The sequence below is a fragment of the Protopterus annectens genome, chromosome 5.part0 (assembly GCF_019279795.1).
Source record: "Protopterus annectens isolate FY-2018-M chromosome 5.part0, PAN1.0, whole genome shotgun sequence".
Lineage (NCBI taxonomy): Eukaryota > Metazoa > Chordata > Ceratodontiformes > Protopteridae > Protopterus > Protopterus annectens.
Window position 1 is genome coordinate 1097635789 of NC_056735.1, and position 17774 is coordinate 1097653562.

The 17774-nt window shown below is 45.7% G+C and overlaps 1 protein-coding gene across 1 annotated transcript in view; it reads left to right on the forward strand.

The window, feature by feature from the left end:
• Positions 1-17774, forward strand: part of RPL24 (ribosomal protein L24) — a 309885-nt gene that overhangs the window by 153773 nt on the left and 138338 nt on the right. Inside the window, exon 4 of the mRNA XM_044070964.1 lies at positions 10447-10583. Within this exon, the coding sequence (XP_043926899.1) occupies positions 10447-10583 (137 nt within the window). The remainder of the gene's footprint in view (positions 1-10446; positions 10584-17774) is intronic.

A 17774-nucleotide genomic window follows, 5' to 3' on the forward strand; every position in this document is an offset into this window, starting at 1 on the left:
TAGATTTAATAAACGTACTATTAAGACTATTTGATTTCGCACGACACTTTTTTTGTAGAAAATTTAACTAACATGCCGTTGGAGCTACCGACTACCGGCGTGCACAAAAAGCACAGGGACAAGGACAGACAGCCCAGGCCTAAGCCCGATTCCAAGGCCTCAGTTCCGGTCTCCGGTTATCAGTGAGGCTCCGATGCAGCCTCTGACTACCGCAGTTCTGGAACCAGAGACCGCTACAGATATTTTGATGGAATGTACTAGGCCGACTCTGCCTTTTACTTCAGGCCCTTCCGACTATTTACCTTCCAAGGACATCTGTTTCTGAAGGTGTTTTCAGACAGACTCTTACAGTCGAAACATTTTCCAAGTCGAAGACTCCTAAATCGAAAAAGGCTTCACTTCAGTCTCCTGTTCAAGGCCCTATGCCTAAGAAACAGATGCTCAAAATGGCTGAAGATTTGATTTCTCTTATCAGGGTTCACAGCCGCCTCCTGACAAAAGGCTTAGACAAGAGGAAGATTCTGCTTCCTATGAACAACTGTCTTTCTTCGGATTCCTCTGAGGGCCAAGACTATTCCTTCTCTCCTTATGAAGATTCTGATGCTGAGGGCTCTATTCCCTAAGCTTCCCCTCCAGAAGATTACTCTTTTGGGGAAACTTTACACACTGAGAGAACATTTTCACTGGGAAGGTCAGGATTACTCTGATTCCAAGAAAAGGCTGTTTCTTTTACTCCCCCAACACAGACCTCTAGCCATCCCTCCTGTTTTGGACATTGTGGATGATGTCTACTTAGAATCCAGTTTCAACCCTGACTCTCTACCTCCTGCCCCGGCCAAGCCTGACTGATACTATAGAGTACCAGATTCCCACAAATTCCTTTACAAAAGCCCAGTAGCTGACGCAGAGACTATCTCCCAGGGTCCCAAGGGGGCTAAAGCTTCCATGGCTAAAAATCCAGTACCTTCTGAAAGGGATTCAAGAGCACTAGACAGATGGGGAGGGGGGGGTGAGGTTTACACCTCAGCCACTTTAGCTATGAGAGCACTACACTGTCAATTTCATATGCTTAAGTATCAGCAATTTCTGATCTCTGTTAAAACAAAAGATAACCACCCTATCTCAACAGTCTGAAATGAAAGTACAGGATTTGTTGCACGCCACCGTGCAGGTGGGCAAACATACCTTACAATGTGGGTTTGATTCTTTAGAGGCCTCCTGCAGAGCACCTGTCACTGGATCAGTTATACGTAGGCATGCCTGGTTAAAAGAACAGTCTGCCTGATCATGTTAAAGCAAAACTACTAGATGCTCCCTTACAGCAGGATGTTCTTTTTGGTGTTAAAGCAGAAGAAGTTTTAAAGAAAATGGAAGATGAGGCGAAATCAATGCAGACAGTCAAAGATTTCCTACAAGTACAACCCCCTCGCTTCAGCAGAAACTGGCCAACAAAAAATTGGTCCTTTCCAGCCAGTGACAGGCCTCAGAAGGCGTAAATACAGGCGCCAAAGGGGCAGAGGACAACCACAAGCTCAGTATAAGCGTCGCCAATGGGGCACTCCAACCCAGAAGGGAGGTGAAGACCGGTCTCAACCCACCAGAAGGCAAACTCAATGACTTGCACCTCAGCTGGTCAAACAAAGCTCTTATGTCAGCCCCCTTGGGGGGGAAAACTAGCACTATTTGCAGACAACTGGCACATGGTCACAAAGGATAAATGGGTCCTAGACATAATTTTGCGAGGATACAGATTCCACTTTCACACCTTGCCAATAAAGAGGAATGCCAAACCTGCCACAATCAAAGGGCAGAGGCTCAAAAACAAATTACAGTTCTCATGGCCATGAGAGCCATTCAAAGGGTACCAATTCAAGAGCAAGGCCAAGGATTTTACTCAAGACTCTTCCTAGTACCCAGAAAAGAAAATGCTTTGAGACCAATTCTGGACCTTTCAATTCTAAAAACTTAAAAGTTCCCAAATTCAAGATGGTTACACTACAGCAGCTACTTCTCATGTTGGGCAAGGAAGCATGGCTGGTAACGTTGGACCTCAAGGAGGCATACCTGCATGTCCCTATCAGACAAAGTTGCAGAAGATACCTCAGTTTCATTGCAGGTTCAACCCATTATCAATTCTCTGCACTGCCCTTTGGCTTGTCTACTGCGCCCAGAGTATTCACAAAATGCCTGGCACCAGTAATTGCATACTGCAGACAGAGGAATTCAAATATATCCATATCTGGACGACTGCCTCATCCAAGCAGAAAAAAGACATTCTCTTACAACATCTGGCTTTTGTGAAGCATCTACTAAAGTGTCTGGGGTACACAGTAAACGAAAAGAAGTCAAAACTAGTACCCTCACAAAAAATGACATTCCTGGGTGCCAGCTTGGACACAACAGCCCAGAAGGCTTATCTTACACCAGACAAGCAATTACAACTAACTCAATATTTCAAGACAATGGCAACAAAGACCCAATTAACTGCAAGAAAAATTCTGCAGACTTTGGGCTTCATGGCATCTTGCATTCTGATACCATTTGCAAAACTGCATATGAGGAAATTAGTGGTACTTAAAAAGCGTATGGTCTCAACACAGCCACAGCTTGGACACTGATATCTCTCATTCCCTGCCTTCAACAGGAATTTCTATGGTGGGCACAGGCATGTCACCTCAAGGGTCAGCCTTTTACCTTGCCCCCCACCCAGGCAAACTGTCACAACAGATGCTTCAGACTATGCCTGGGGGGTATACATGGCAGGGCAATGCATTCAAGGCCTATGGACTGCAGAACAAAGAAAACTGCACATAAACCAAAAAGAGATGCTAGCTGTACAGACAGCTCTGACTGCCTTCAAGGATCTACTACAGCCAAGACAACTTGCAATAAAGACTGACAAAGCCACAGTAATGTGGTACATAAACAAGAGGGCACACATTCCTACCCTCTTTGCAGGCAAGCAATTTTATGGAACACAGCTCTGGCCTACCAAGTCCAGTTACAAGCTCAGTTCCTGCCAGGACAAACACATTGGCAGACTACCTAAGAAACATCAAAGATCCCCACGAGTGGAAGCTAGACCCACAAATATTTACAATGATAACTCAAAGATGGGGGTCTACCAAGTATAGACCTGTTTGCCAGTCCTAAACTACCAGCTGACAAAATTTTGTACAAGGACATTCCACCATCAAGTTTGGAAAGTGGACGCTCTGTCCTTCAGTTGGAAAAACCTGACAGCATATGCCTTTCCTCCATTACCTCTTCTCACAAAGCTTCTTTTGAAGGTCAAAAAGGAGAAACCTTGACTGATTCTCATAGCCCCAGACTGGCCACGCCAGCACTGGTACCCGCTATTGAAGAATATGGCTCACAGCCCACCATGGATATATTGCCTCAAATACCTCATTTGCTCACTCAACAATACAAGCAGATTCTACACAGCCAGATCAAAACCTTAAACCTGGCTGCATGGCAAATCAATTAAGCATCCCACCAGCCCCTCTTTCACAAGCAGTACTGGATGTTATTCTAGAGGCCAGGAGGCCAAGCACCAGGAAGGCTTACTCGGACAAATGGAAAAGGTTTTGTGCTTGGAACCAAGCTAAAGGCCCAGACACAACTCTGCCTCGTATGCCTCACATTCTGCAGTATTTAGCGGAGATGTTGCATAAAGGACTTTCCTTTATTAAAATCAATGCTTCAGCTATTTCAGCTCACTACGACACGAATCCACCTTTATTTTCAAATCCTCTTCTAAGGCAGTTCCTCAGAGGGGCAAGAGCCCCTACACCAACATGGGACCAACTTTGTTCTGGAAAAACTAACGCTACCTCCCTTTGAACCAGCTTTTTCTGCAGACCTTCAGTTCCTATCCTGGAAGACTGCCCTGCTCCTGGCAATCTCTTCTGCTAGGAGAGTCTCAGAATTACAGGCACTTATGGCAGTGGAACCTTTCCTCATTTTTCATCAAGACAGTTTCTCTACGAACTAATCCTTCATGCCCAAGGTGGTTTCCAGTGTAGCTTTAAATCAAACCATCCACCTACCCACTTTCTTCCCCAATCTACAGAACAAAGGTGAGAGACTCCTGCATTCCTTGGACATTCACAGGCAGCTTCGTTACTACTTGGATAAAACTAAGGCTTTCAGAAAAACTGACCAGCTCTGTTTCCTATGCTACAGCTTCTCAAGGGAGGGCCATTTCTAAATGGATAGGCCATTGCATGCGATTCTGCTATACCCATCATGGGGAAACAAGTTCCTCCTACCATTAGATCCCACTCTACCAGGGCAACAGCTACCTCTACAGCCTTTCTCAAGGGGGTTCCTACCAAGGAAATTTTAGAAGCTGCAACTTGGAGTTCTGTACACACCTTCACCAAACACTGTCACTTACCTCTTTATTTTAAGTCCAGGGCAGGCTTCGCCACTGCAGTTCTGCAGGGATTATTGCCTCCACTAACCCTCTGATGCCACCACCCGACCTTAGCTTTGGGACTCAACCCAAGTGTGATGACTGCAGCAGGGTAACACTGAACATAGTACAGTTTTGTACCTACCATAAATGTAGATGTTAGTGTTCACCCTGCTGCAGTCCAGGTTACCCTCCCTCCAACCCCTCTGATCTACTGGCTAAATCTTTGCTATGCCTTTATAGCTGAAGGGATTTTGTGTTTGTACAGTGTTCACACTTTTTGGTACTAATTTGGTTCACCTGACATCTGGGGCAAGAAAAACTGAAGAAAATGGCGTCTGTTGCAATATATGTACCCCTGGCTCACTGTCAGGGATGAGGTGACAGCAACCGACGTCTGACCAAGACTTTGGAAATCCGGCTGACTGCAGGACCGCCTGACGACAAGATAACCCGTGTGTGATGACTGCAGCAGGGTGAACACTCAACATCTACATTTATGGTAGGTACAAAACTGTACTTTCTGCAGGGCCCCCCTAATGTCTAGCTCCCGCCTCTCCCATCCATAGCTTTGGGATTCTACCCAAATGTAATGACCAACAGTGAAACACTAAGAACATAGTACAGTTGGGTACACTTACAATAAATGTAGATGTTAGTGTATCCTTTTTGGGGGCACCTGACATCTGGGGCAAGAAAAACTAAAGAAAATGGCGTCTGCTGCTTGTTTTGACAGCAACTGATGCAGTACCCAACACTTTGCTGGCAGGTTGCTCTCAGTCGGCCTGAATTCCAAATTGCCCAAATGTAATGACTGCAACAGTTAATACACATCTACATTTATGGTAAGTGTACACAACTGTACTTGCTACCGATGTTCAACTGAAAGACTATCTAAAACTACAGAGTTTCTAAGGCCAAGAGTACGTGCTACACCTAGAAAACTTGACAACCAATGTGCATGCACCTGCTCCTTTGCTTCAACGACAAATGCTCAGAATGGCAGAAGACCTTATGCTGATTAGGGGAGGTCAGCCTTCCCCTTTTTGAGAGACCAGTTCCCAGCAGCTTTAACAGACCAGGAGTCCGTTGACTATCTGATTATGAAGACATGCTCTTATCTGCTTATGAGGATTCGGATACAGAGGAATTCATTCCCTTTCTCTCCAGAGGATTTTTCTTTTGGTGAAACCTTACATACTTTGAGAGCATTTCCACTGGGAATGCCAAGACTATCCTCAGTCCAAAAAGAGACTCAGAATTTCTAGAGTTGCCACAGCACAAGCCTTTAGCAATACCCCCAGTCCTGGAAGTTTTGTATTTATGGAATCCAGTCTCATTTCTGATACTTTTGCACCTAGGAAACCTGACTGGTACTACAGAGTACCTGATTATTTCAAATTTCTTTTCAAAAATCCTACTGCTGATCCAACTCATTTCCCAGGGGCCGCAAGGTATCAAGGCAACTACAGCCAAGAACCCCATTCCTTCGGACAGGGATTCCTGAGCTTTAGACAGATGGGGGTCAAGTATGTACCTCTGCAACTCTTGCCATTAGAGCATTGAATTGTCAGTTTCACATACTGAAGTACCAGCAACATATTATGGAACTTAAGAAAAAAAGTAGCAACCTTTCCAGACTGCAGAAAATAAAGAATTGCAGGAGCCTATGCACTCTGCAAGCCAAGTTAGCAAGCATGCACTGCAGTGTGGATTTGACTCCCTAGAAGCATCTTGCAGGGCAACAGTCACTGGTTTTGTAATGAGAAGGCATGCTTGTCTTAAGGAGCAGACTTTGCCAGATCATGTCCTGTCAAAGTTACTAGATGCTCCTTTGAACAAGGACAATTTGGCACCAAAGCAGAAGAGGTTCTTAAGATGGAAGAAAAAGCTAAATCTATGCAGGCTTGTTAAAGAACTCTTACAAGTAAAATCTCAGATTTAAAGTAGGCATTGCCCCTCAAAACACTGATACTTTCCAGCCCCTTCCAGGCCATCTCATCCAGACCCAGGGGTAACAAACCACCCAGACTACAGTCTCTGGGTATGCAGAGATCTAAGCAATGAAGTGTTCCCACCTCCAAAACAGGGAGTGGTAAGTCACCTTCTTACAGAAACTCACTGATTTCTCTAACACCACCTCTGCCCAATTGTTTGTGCCCCCTAGGAGGCAAACTTTGCTTTCATGCAAAAAAGTCAATCACAAGACCGATGGGTCCTCAATTTTCCCAGGGGTACAAATTCAACTTCCATTTTCTAACCCCTAAAGGGTTCCCAGACCTTCCTCCAAACCAGTGGGCAGAGGCACAAAACCAAGCTCTCTCTCAAGGCTGTTGAGCTGGTTTCAATGGAACAAGATAAGTCAAGGATTCTATCCAGACTTTTCCTGGTACTCCGAAAAGAGGGCTTTTGGCACCCAGTCCGGGATCTTTCAATTCTAAACACCTTTCTGGTGGTACCAAAATTCAATATGCTTACCCTGCAACGGCTTCTACCTATGTTAGCCAAGGATGCCTGGTTAATCGCCCTAGACTTATCTGCACATTCCTGTAAGGGAGTCATGCAAAAAGTATCTACGTTTCAGGGCCAGATCTATGCATTCAGTTCTCTGCACTTCCCCTTGGCTTATCCGCTGTGCCCAGAGTATTCACAAAATGCCTGGCTCCAGCCGTTGCATACTGCAGGGAGAGATTTCCAAATTTACCCATACTTTGACTGCCTGATTCAGGCGGACAGTCAGGAATTGGTTACAGCAACTGACATTTGTGAAAAACCTTCTCACTTCCTTGGGGTACACGATCAACGAAAAGAAGTCAAAACTGGTGCCCAGTCAAGATTGTATTCCTCGGAGCAAGCTTGGACACAGCATCCCAGATGGCATTCCTCACTTCAGAAAAACAAGTGTAACAGCCTACTTCATACAAATGGCCACCAGAACCCAGCTATCAACAAGGAAAATACTGTAGGCCTTGGGGGTTCATGGCCTTATGTATACTGCTAATTCCATATGCCAGACTGCATATGAGGAAACTTCAGTGGTACAAAAGTCTTTGGTGCCAACATTCTCAGGACCTGGAAACAGCAATTTCTATCATACCCTGGCTAAGGACAGTTTCTTTTGTGGGTAGAAGCATGCATCCACAACAGGGGGCTGCCCTTTACCCAACCCCATGCTGCCCCGACCCTAACCGCAGACTCCTCAGACTATGCCTGGGGAGCACACACTGATGGCAAATGCTTTCAGGGCCACTGGTGACCGTCAAGTTCATGTGCACATCAACTAGAAAGATGCTAGCTGTGCAGAACGTCTTGACAGCTTTCAGATCCCTACTCTTTCCAGGACAACTACTAATAAAGACAACAGTGATGTGGTACATCAACCAGCAGGGAGTACCCCTTCTTACCCACTCTGCAGGTTAGCCATTGCCCTGTGGAACACTGCCTTAGACATGCAAGTCCATCTACAACTTCAATTCCTGCCAGGCAGTTAACTCGCTGGCAGACTTGAGGAGAAGTCTAGACCCACACGAATGGCAGAGCCCAGCACCTTCAACTTTCTGATTCATAAATGGTGGACCTCTTTGCTTCCCCCTACAGCCACCACCTTAGCAGATTCTGCACCAGGAACCCAAACAGCAAGGCCTGGAAAGTGGATGCCCTGTCTTTTCAGTGGACAAATCTCTCATTTTATGAATTTCCATCTTTGCCCCTTCTCTCAAGAGTATTACTCAGAATAAGACAGGACAGAGGACAAATTGATTGTGCTGGACTGGCCACGCCAGCACTGGTACCCACTCCTGTGCAGCCTGACATAGTGCCACCCGGGCACCTACACCAGAACCCTACCCTGATCTCTCAGCAGGAGGGGCAGATTTTGCATCCGCAAATGCAAACCCTAAATCTTGCAGCCTGGTTTAGCCCTTGAATCCCCCCCCCCCAAGCAACCCTAAGCAAGCAGGGGCTGGAAGTCATTCTTGAAGCCAGAAGACCCAGTGCATGAAATTCCTATGTAGATAAGTGGAAAAGGTACTGCTCTAGGAGTCTAAAGGAGAGGACGCAACTCTGCCCTCCCTGTCTCTAATCCTGGATTATTTGGCAGATCTACTCCACAAAGGCGTGTATTTCCCTTCCATTAAGATACATACCTCAGCCATTTCGCCTCATTACAACACTTGCATCACCTCTTCTTGCACCTTATCAAAAAGTAGTTCCTGAGAGGGGCAAACCTAAGGCCGCCAAGGAGATCACCCACCCCTGCTTGGGACCTTAATTTTGTACTGGAAAAGCTCACACTTCCACCCTTTGAGCCTGCAGCGTCAGCAGACCTAAAATTCCTCTCTTGGAAAACAGCACTGCTTCTGGCCATCCCTTCAGCTAGAGTGCCTGCACTACAAGCACTGATGGCTGTGGAGCCCTTCATTATTTTCCATGCTGACAGGGTTTCCTTCAGGACTAGCCCTTTTATGCCTAAAGTGGTGTCCAGTGTGGCTCTCAACCAATCCGTCCATTTGCCAACCTTCTTCCCTAAGCCTCAAAATAAAGGGGAAAGGGTCCTGCACTCCTTGGATTTGCACAGATGGCTCAGATTCTACCTTTATAGGACTAAGCCCTTCAGAAAATCTGACTAGTCTGCTTTGCAATAGGGGCAGAGGGCAAGGCCATTTCAAAACAAAGCATTTCCAAATGGATAGCACACTGCATCCATTTCTGCTACAAGCACAATGGGAAACCAACCCCTCAGAGGATCAGAACACATTCCACTAGGACAACATCTGCTTTTACAGCATTTCTCTGGGGGAGTTCCTACCAATACCTAGAGTTCTGTAAACACCTTCACCAAGCATTACCACCTTGCCTATCTTTTCCAAATCCAGGGCAGGTTTTGCTACAGCAGTCCTGCAAGGCATACTATCCACACCTAACTTCTTGACTGCCTCCACCCTTCAGCTTTGGGAATCCACCCAAGTGTGACTGCAACAATGAAACACTAACATAGTACAGTTGTGCACACTTGCCATAAATGTAGATTTGTGTATTCACTGTTGCAGTCCTGGTTACCCTCCCTCCACCCTCCTGGCTTTTTCTATACTTTCTACCTAGCCTCTTTTTGGCCATATCTTAAGGCAAGGTTATTTACTTTTTACTGGAGGTATTCCACACCATGTAAATGCTTCCAATTTTGGGAGCTCCTGATATCTGGAGCAAGAAAACTGATGTAATGGTATCGGCTGCATGTTTTATACCCCTGACGTCCTTGGAGACTGCATCTGACGCAGAAATACCAAGACTGGTATTCGGGCCGACTGAGGTTAGTGTGTACATTTATGGCAAGTGTACACAACTGTACTTTCTTCCTGCAGTAGTGGCATGAGGTAGGCAGATTAACCCACAATTGCCACATTTTGCCCTTCCCTGCTTGCTAGTTGATTTGAGTTTTCATACTTGTGCAAGGTTGCGGTTTGACCACACTTCTAGGTAGTAGCTGCTTCCGTTGTTGGTTGGTATGTTTTGCAGGCTTTCTCAGCTTGCCACCAGTGATTTTTTTTCTTAGGCAGGTCCACTGTGTTCAGTTTTGTCTAGCCTTTGCTCTCCTTTCCTCAGTAGGATCTTGAGTAAAAATCAAGACGTACAAAGCAAGGTTATTTGGATAGTATTTTTGCTGCATCCTGCATCAGCTGTATGAAGAATCCTAGGGGTAGGAGTATAGACAAATACCTGTCTCTAAGGTGAGCAGTTTCCCTAGCTGCCTTTGACTCTTGGGTTTCGTAAAACAGTTTTTGGGTGGGGGGGGTGCGGACATCTACACTTTTCCTAGTGTGGAACTCTTTGTGGGGGTTATGTATGGTTCCATTTTAGTGGAAAGTATTACCTAACCTTAGAATCATTTTAACCCCCTCCCCCACCACTTGACTTTGGTCTTTATGGATAAATTGACGTAAGGAATGCATATGTTTACTGTGCTTTTTCTGGAACAAAAATATTTGGAAGACCTTCTCAACTTGTGCTGTTTATTTACTGCCTTTCAGGAAGAAATCCAAAAAAAACGTATTCGCCGTGCAGTAAAACACCCAAGAGCCATCACTGGTGCATCTTTGGCTGAAATTATGGCCAAGAGAAATCAAAAACCTGAAGTGAGAAAAGCTCAGCGGGAACAGGCCATCAGGTGAGTAGTCTAAAATCTGTTTGAAATGCAATAAACATGTTTTTTCTTGTTAGAAAAGATAGAAGTGTAACAGTGTCTTTAATATATGAGTGGGTAAGAGCAGACTTAAAATGCTTAGATGGATTCTTGGGATTGTGTAACTTGTGCAAATGAGAACCAATTTAGAGTCAAAATATTTGAGTTGGAAGCCTAGTTTTTGCAGTAGGGCATTTTAGAGGAATGATTCAGAAAGGTATTAATCTTCACCATCACAGTGGGTAGGAGGTCTTAATGAGGTGTATGTTTCTGCTGGTGTAGAATAAGCTTGCATCCAAGAAATCCTCCTTGAGCTTGGTTAGGATGGGTGTGCTTGAGTCATTTGATATGGCACACTGTCCTGAAAAGCTTTGACAGCCATTGTCAACTCCTTTGATTCTGAACCAGTGTGTCTTGGGCCTGAAATCTGTCATGTGATGAAGTCGAAGCAGTAAACCTGTCATTGTAAAACCTGTCATTGTATCTGCCTATGAAATCTGCCTGCCTCTCTGCATGTGCAGTTTACCTTCTTTGCTGGCATACCTAGCCTCTAAATGAGAACCTTCCAAAACCCAGCTGAAATCCAAGGAGAAAGGCATTATAAAAATGTTTCCTAACATTCCATGAAGTAAATTCATTAAGGGTACTTGTCTGATGTTGGCTAATGTCTGTGTGGTACCATGTGGCAAAAGAACTGAAGATAGCTGACTACATCTGATGTCCTATTCACATGTTACAGTATCCTGTACATATGTTTTTTTTCCTCTTGGTACCTGAACGTCTGGCCAGTATACAAAAGATTTCAGTTGCCTATTGGGGAACTTTTCAGGCATTCTTTCTAATGCTGTTCATGTCATCCAGAAAGGTTGTGTGGCTGTCAGATACCTCAGACGCCCACGATCAGTGCTTGTTTTGCTTGGGTAGGTCGCAGGATTACACAGCCTGCATCATCTGCCAGGAGTTTGTGCCCAATACTTTTGTAGCAGTCTTCACGTGCTTAACTTGTGTTTGGAAAACCAGAGTCTGAAGCGCGTGTGTTTGGAAAACCAGAGTCTGAAGCGCGTGTGTTTGGAAAACCAGAGTCTGAAGCGCGTGTGTTTGGAAAACCAGAGTCTGAAGCGCGTGTGTTTGGAAAACCAGAGTCTGAAGCGCGTGTGTTTGGAAAACCAGAGTCTGAAGCGCGTGTGTTTGGAAAACCAGAGTCTGAAGCGCGTGTTTGGAAAACCAGAGTCTGAAGCGTGTGTTTGGAAAACCAGAGTCTGAAGCGTGTGTTTGGAAAACCAGAGTCTGAAGCGTGTGTTTGGAAAACCAGAGTCTGAAGCGTGTGTTTGGAAAACCAGAGTCTGAAGCGTGTGTTTGGAAAACCAGAGTCTGAAGCGCGTGTGTTTGGAAAACCAGAGTCTGAAGCGCGTGTGTTTGGAAAACCAGAGTCTGAAGCGCGTGTGTTTGGAAAACCAGAGTCTGACTGCTTGGCTGAATGCTTAGATTTTGCCATCTCCGATACAGTGGTTACCTGTATGGAAGCTGCACGATCCTGCACGGGGGGGCACATCCGTGGAGGCTTTTCCAACACAGAGAACCTGTTTCAGTAGGACCTTCTGATCCCTCCATTCCTTTACAGTTGTCTGACACTTGGTCTTCCTCTGCTCAGACGCCCACTAAGGCGTCACGAAAAAAGGAAAAGCATGCATTTCCAGCTACTAAAAATACTTTGGATTGGCAGGCTTCAGCCAAAGCTTTTTTAATGCATTTATTAACCTTATGGCCTACCGCACCTTGAATTACCACATTTCCTCCTCCTTATCCTGAGTCCCAGGCTCGGGCATCAGATCCCTCTCCGATGGAAGAGGAACAATTCTTTTCTGAAGAATCCCTCTCGTATGCCTCTCGGCTGCCTTTTCCTTTAAGATATGGTCCTCTCAGAGGAAGAATCTGATCCTGACTCCCCAGCAGAGGATCTAACCTTTGGTGAAACTAGCTAAAAGGAAGCATTTTAAGTGGGAATCGGAAATGAGGTACAAGTGGTATATTATGACCTTATCCAGATGGATTCCCAACCCCTACTGCTGTTCCTCACATTCTTCCTGCTTTTCTGGATGCGTTCTCTGCAGCATCCTTGAGCCCAGACTCCCAGCCACCTGCCGTATGTAGACCTGATGGGTTATATTAGAGACTACAAAATTAAGTGTCCTGCTGCAGACCCTGACACTGTTCATTTCTATGGACAAGGCTTCTAAGCTACTGCCTTATACCCCCGTCCTCCCTGCTGACAAGGACAGCAAAACCATGGAGAGCTTGGGTAAGAAAATATACTTATGCTACTATGGCTTTCAGAGCAACTAATTGTCAGATATACATGGCTAAATATGCCTTGTCCCTGTTGAAGATTTCCAAGGAATTGTCAGACTCCCCAGACTTTGCAGCCAAAGCTCAGCAGTGCTCCCTAGTTGCCCTTACCTTGTAGGGGCCCAGGAACACATACAAGTGCAGCTATGATACTGCTGAGGTGTCAGCCAGGTCAGCAACATCTGCCTTAAGGTATTCTTTGCTACACCTCCAACCCCTTCCAGATTTCAGAGATAAGCTTACACTACAGCCTTGTTTGGAGAAAACGTGGCAGACTTATTCAAGTCTTTACAACAAAAGGTGAAAGAGATGCAAGATTTAAAACATCTGCTGGTTTCCGCAATTCCAAAATTCCAGAGGAATTATCCAGCCAAAACTGTAAACGCACTGCCACCTACTTCCTAGGTGTAGGAAAACCTCTAGGAAGCAACCCACTCCTACCAGAGCCACCACGTCTACCAGTCAGAGGCCACCTTTTCAAGACAGGGTAGGTAGTGTGCGACTACCTGGCAACTTTGGATTCCCCACCAACTCCCTCTGTCCCTCACTGTCTCCAAGTGTGGAGACTTGCCACTTCAGACAAGTGGGTCCATTCCATAAGAGACTTCATAACTTGGCTCTGCCCACCAAAGAAGAAATTTATACACACCCTCAGAAGAGCAGTTCCCTTTCTTAAACCAGTGCTAGACAACCTTATGACTCAAGGCACCATTCATACAGTTCCTCAGTCTGCCATGTGAAGGGTTTTCTACTTGAATTTCCTGGTTCCAAGAAAAGATGGTTCCTATGGCCAATTCTGGACCTCCCTTTCTCAGTCTCCTCATTCAAGATGCTTACCTTGCCAACTCTTCCTGCAAGGGTTCATAGCCACCTTGGACATCAGATGTTTTCACTAGAAGGGCCAGTTTCTGGAAATAAGAGGTTCTCTGCTTTTCTCACTTTCAGTCATCTGCTTTGCCCTTTGGGCTTTCCACTGCACCCAGTCTCTTCACCAAATGTCTGGCTCCAGTTATTGCCTTCTGCAGGACAAAAGGAATCCAAATATTCCCTTATTTGGACAACCTGCTAATTCAGACTGCAAACAGACCCTCATGCAGCATTTACAAGTTGCCATTACTCCTACAGTTGCTGGGATTTCAGATCAGTTTCCCAAATCCCAACTGGAACTTACTCGAGACATGCTAGTCTTGTGATGCAGGATCCATACAGACATTACGAAAGCCTACCTTCCACCCCAAAAGGTGGAAAACTGGACAATACCTACTTTGGGCATTTCACACTACAAAGATGACCGCAAGGCAGTACCACAAGCTCCTGTGCTACATGGTGTCCACTATACCCATGCTACTTTTAGCAAGACTGCACATGAAGATACAATGGTACCTCCCTTAAGTCAGTTTGGAAGCTGCACTCCCACCCTGTTGAGTACAGAGTACCCGTTCTGCCCTGCCTCAAACTGGAGATGCATTGGTGGTTGAAGCAAGTGAAACTCAACCCAGGTCCCCAACCACACCAACCAAAGTAGACATATACAGATGCTAGACTTAGGCTGGGTAGCAACTCTGTGGCACCTGAAAGTGCAGGGAGTGTCACCAGTGCCACACAGAAAAGAACACATATCCAAGAAATGAGGGCAATAATTTTGGCCCTGCGGGCCTTCCAAACTTCAACCAGGACCATTAAAAAATTTTCAGACAGAACAGTGCTGTGGTATCTCAACAAGCAAGGGGGGACCAAATCTTTGCTTTGCAGACTAGCTGTCTTGGTGTGGGAAATGGCCACCTCCCAGGGACTGAGCTTTCAAGCAGTATACCTTTCCCACAGAATTCTCACTTCCTCAGCAGATCATGATGAAGGGGCACAAATGGATGCTTCACCCGGATTTCTTCCTGGACCTAGTCCAGTGGGGTACACCTCAAATAGACCAGTTTGCCTCCTCCCATTAACAGGCAGTTGCCTTCCTTCTGCACCAGAGTACCACATCCACAGGCTATGGCAACAGATGCCTTTTCGGTTCTTTGGAAGGGGGTGTTCCTCTATGCATTCCTCCCTTCCCTCTTATTCAAATGTTCCTGCTGAAGATCCAGCAGGACAGACCAGAACTCTTGCTGGTGCCTCTCTATTGGCAAAGACCACATTAGTTCTCACTCCTGTTACACCTATCAAAGGGCAGTCTGCACAAGGGAACCCAAATACGCACAGTGGCAATTTCTTCCTCACTCTGTGGATGATAGGATTCTGATCCCTTTCAGACACATTTATACTGAAGACGTGCTCACCCTCCCGCAAGAAGCCAGGAAACCTAATACCAGGAAGTCTTGCCTATCAAAAGTGGAAAAGATTCTCCGCATGGTATCTCTGAAGGCTGTTGGGACCTGCTGCAAAGCGATACTCTAGTACTCTTACCTGTGTGAACTCTTGCAGACAGGGTTAGTTTTCTTTTCCATTAAGACTCGTCTGCCATTTCTGCATGTTTTCCTGTGGACCCCCCTTAGCTTCCAGACTACCTGTAAAGCTGTTCCTTGAGGGGGTGCTTCATCTCAGGCCACCAAGGAAACTTCCCCCTTCCATTTGACCTGAACTATGTTCTAGAGAAGCTCACACTTCCTCCATTCGAGCCAGCTGCCAAAGCTTCCTTAAAACATTGCACATGGAAGACTATCTGAATGGCCTTTACCTTGGCTAGGAGAGTCAGAGTTGCAGGCCCTCATAGCTACTCCACCCTTAGTATTGCACACACAGGATAACTCTTCTTCCTTCATGCCCAAGGTTAACCTGTCCTTAAGTCAAGCCATCCATCTGCCCACCTTTCCCAATCCACAAGGAGACTGCGCGCGAGCACTTCATTCCCTGGATGTGCACAGACAACTTGGATTCTATATCTAAACAAAACCAGGTCAGACAGGCAGACCAACTGTTCATCGCCTTTCACCCCGGGGCCCTGGGGAAAGCTGTATCTAAGCAAACTTTCAACCTGGATTTCCAAGGTTGTTGCCTTCTGCTACAAACGCCGCAGTAAATCCCTGCAAGGTATTGTCAAAGCACACTCCACCAGGGCAATGGCTTCTTCTGGGGCCAACTTCAGGGGCTTGGACACTTCCACTGTTCTTGAAGCAGCCACTTGGTGGTCTGTGCATACCTTCACCAAACATTACAAGTTAGATCACATTTTTAGTGCCAGAGCTGGATTTGCCAGGGCTGTCCTACATGGATTCCTGGAGAATTCTGCTAGGCCACCTCCCCCTTTCTCATGGTGAGCTTTGGCACTCACCCATATGTACAGAAATACTGCCACATGTGAATAGAGGGACTTAGAAAAGTTGGCGTAAAATCTTACCAAAACCGTAGATGCCCTCTTCCATATTTAAGTATTCCTTCCCCTCTTGTTATATAGCAGTTCCCTTTTTGCATGGCACTGGACTGGCACCCTTATTAGGACTGGTTCCGACTGGGGAGCTCAGTTCTGTGGACTGGTGCGTGCCGGCGTCACTTTTATAGTCCTATGCTGTGCTAGCCACATCAGACGTCCCACTCATCATACAGTGACTGAAATAATTTGTATATAGCCCAGATGTTTGAATAAGAGAAAACCCATATGTACAGAATACTGCCACATGAAAGAGGAAATCTACAGTTTTATGGTAAGATTTTGCACAACTTTTTTTAATATAGCTTATATAGTGATGCCTGGGGGATGCATGTCCTAAAGAAATGTATCATATGTCCATTGATTCAGCGTTTTCCTTGTATTCTGTCTCCTGCAGACAGATATGCATAGCATGCAAGGCATATTGGGATCCCTACCCCCGAGTCCTTGTACATATCTGCAAAACAAATGGCATTAGAATTACTCGTTCTAGGGACATGAACCTTGCTTGCGACAAATGGGTAGTGTTGGAGGGACTAACATGTGCCTCACAAAATGCTACTTCTCTGGAGCAGGCTTCTTGTCCATGTCGACACTATTAAAGCACAACTTGGACTGGTGGATAGGGAACTTGGAAATTCAACCTTGGTCTAGCACCTGTATCCCTAATGGACAGATGCAGACTGTAAATGCTAGACAATCCCCTCCATACATAACCCCCTTACAAATATAATTCTAGGGTCAAAAACTTGTAGTCATGAGCCTAGTATACACCTCTGAATGTATTGCCTTCAGTCATCTGAACTGGCTGAATTACCCCATGTCCCCTTGTACAGGCATAATTGTGCAAACTCTGCTCCCAAAAGAAATGTCCAAGTAACTCCTTGCTGTTAAGACAAATCGGATGTTCTTAGTGTTTCACTGTTGCAGTCATTACATGTGGGTAATCCTGCTGGCAGGTTGCCCTCAGTCTGCCTGAATTCCAAAGTCCTGGGTCCTGCGTCGGCTGCTGTCGCCCCTTCCCTGATGTCAGGTTGTCAGGGGTATTAAAGAAGCAGCCAACGCCATTTTCTGTAGTCTTTCTTGCCACGCAGTGCCCGAAGCAGTTTGCAAATGCCGGTCGGCTGACACCTGAGATTTTTGTTAGTTATGGATCCATTACCCCATTGGGGAGAACTTTTTTTTCTTGCTCCAGACCAATGTCAAAAAGTAAATTGTATTTCTTGTGGAAAGCAAATACCTCATAAGGACTTTCATTCTTACTGTGTTCCTTGCCTAGGCCGTGATCACGTTTCTGGTTGTCTGTTTTGTGCTAAATTTAACCAACGCACTATTAAGCGCCTGTATGATTTTGCTTTAAACTATTTTGGACACCGGTTTAATTATCCAGAAATGTCATCTGATAGCCATCCAACTACCGGAGTTCACAAAAAACGCAAAGGAGAGAACAGAGGCCCAAAACC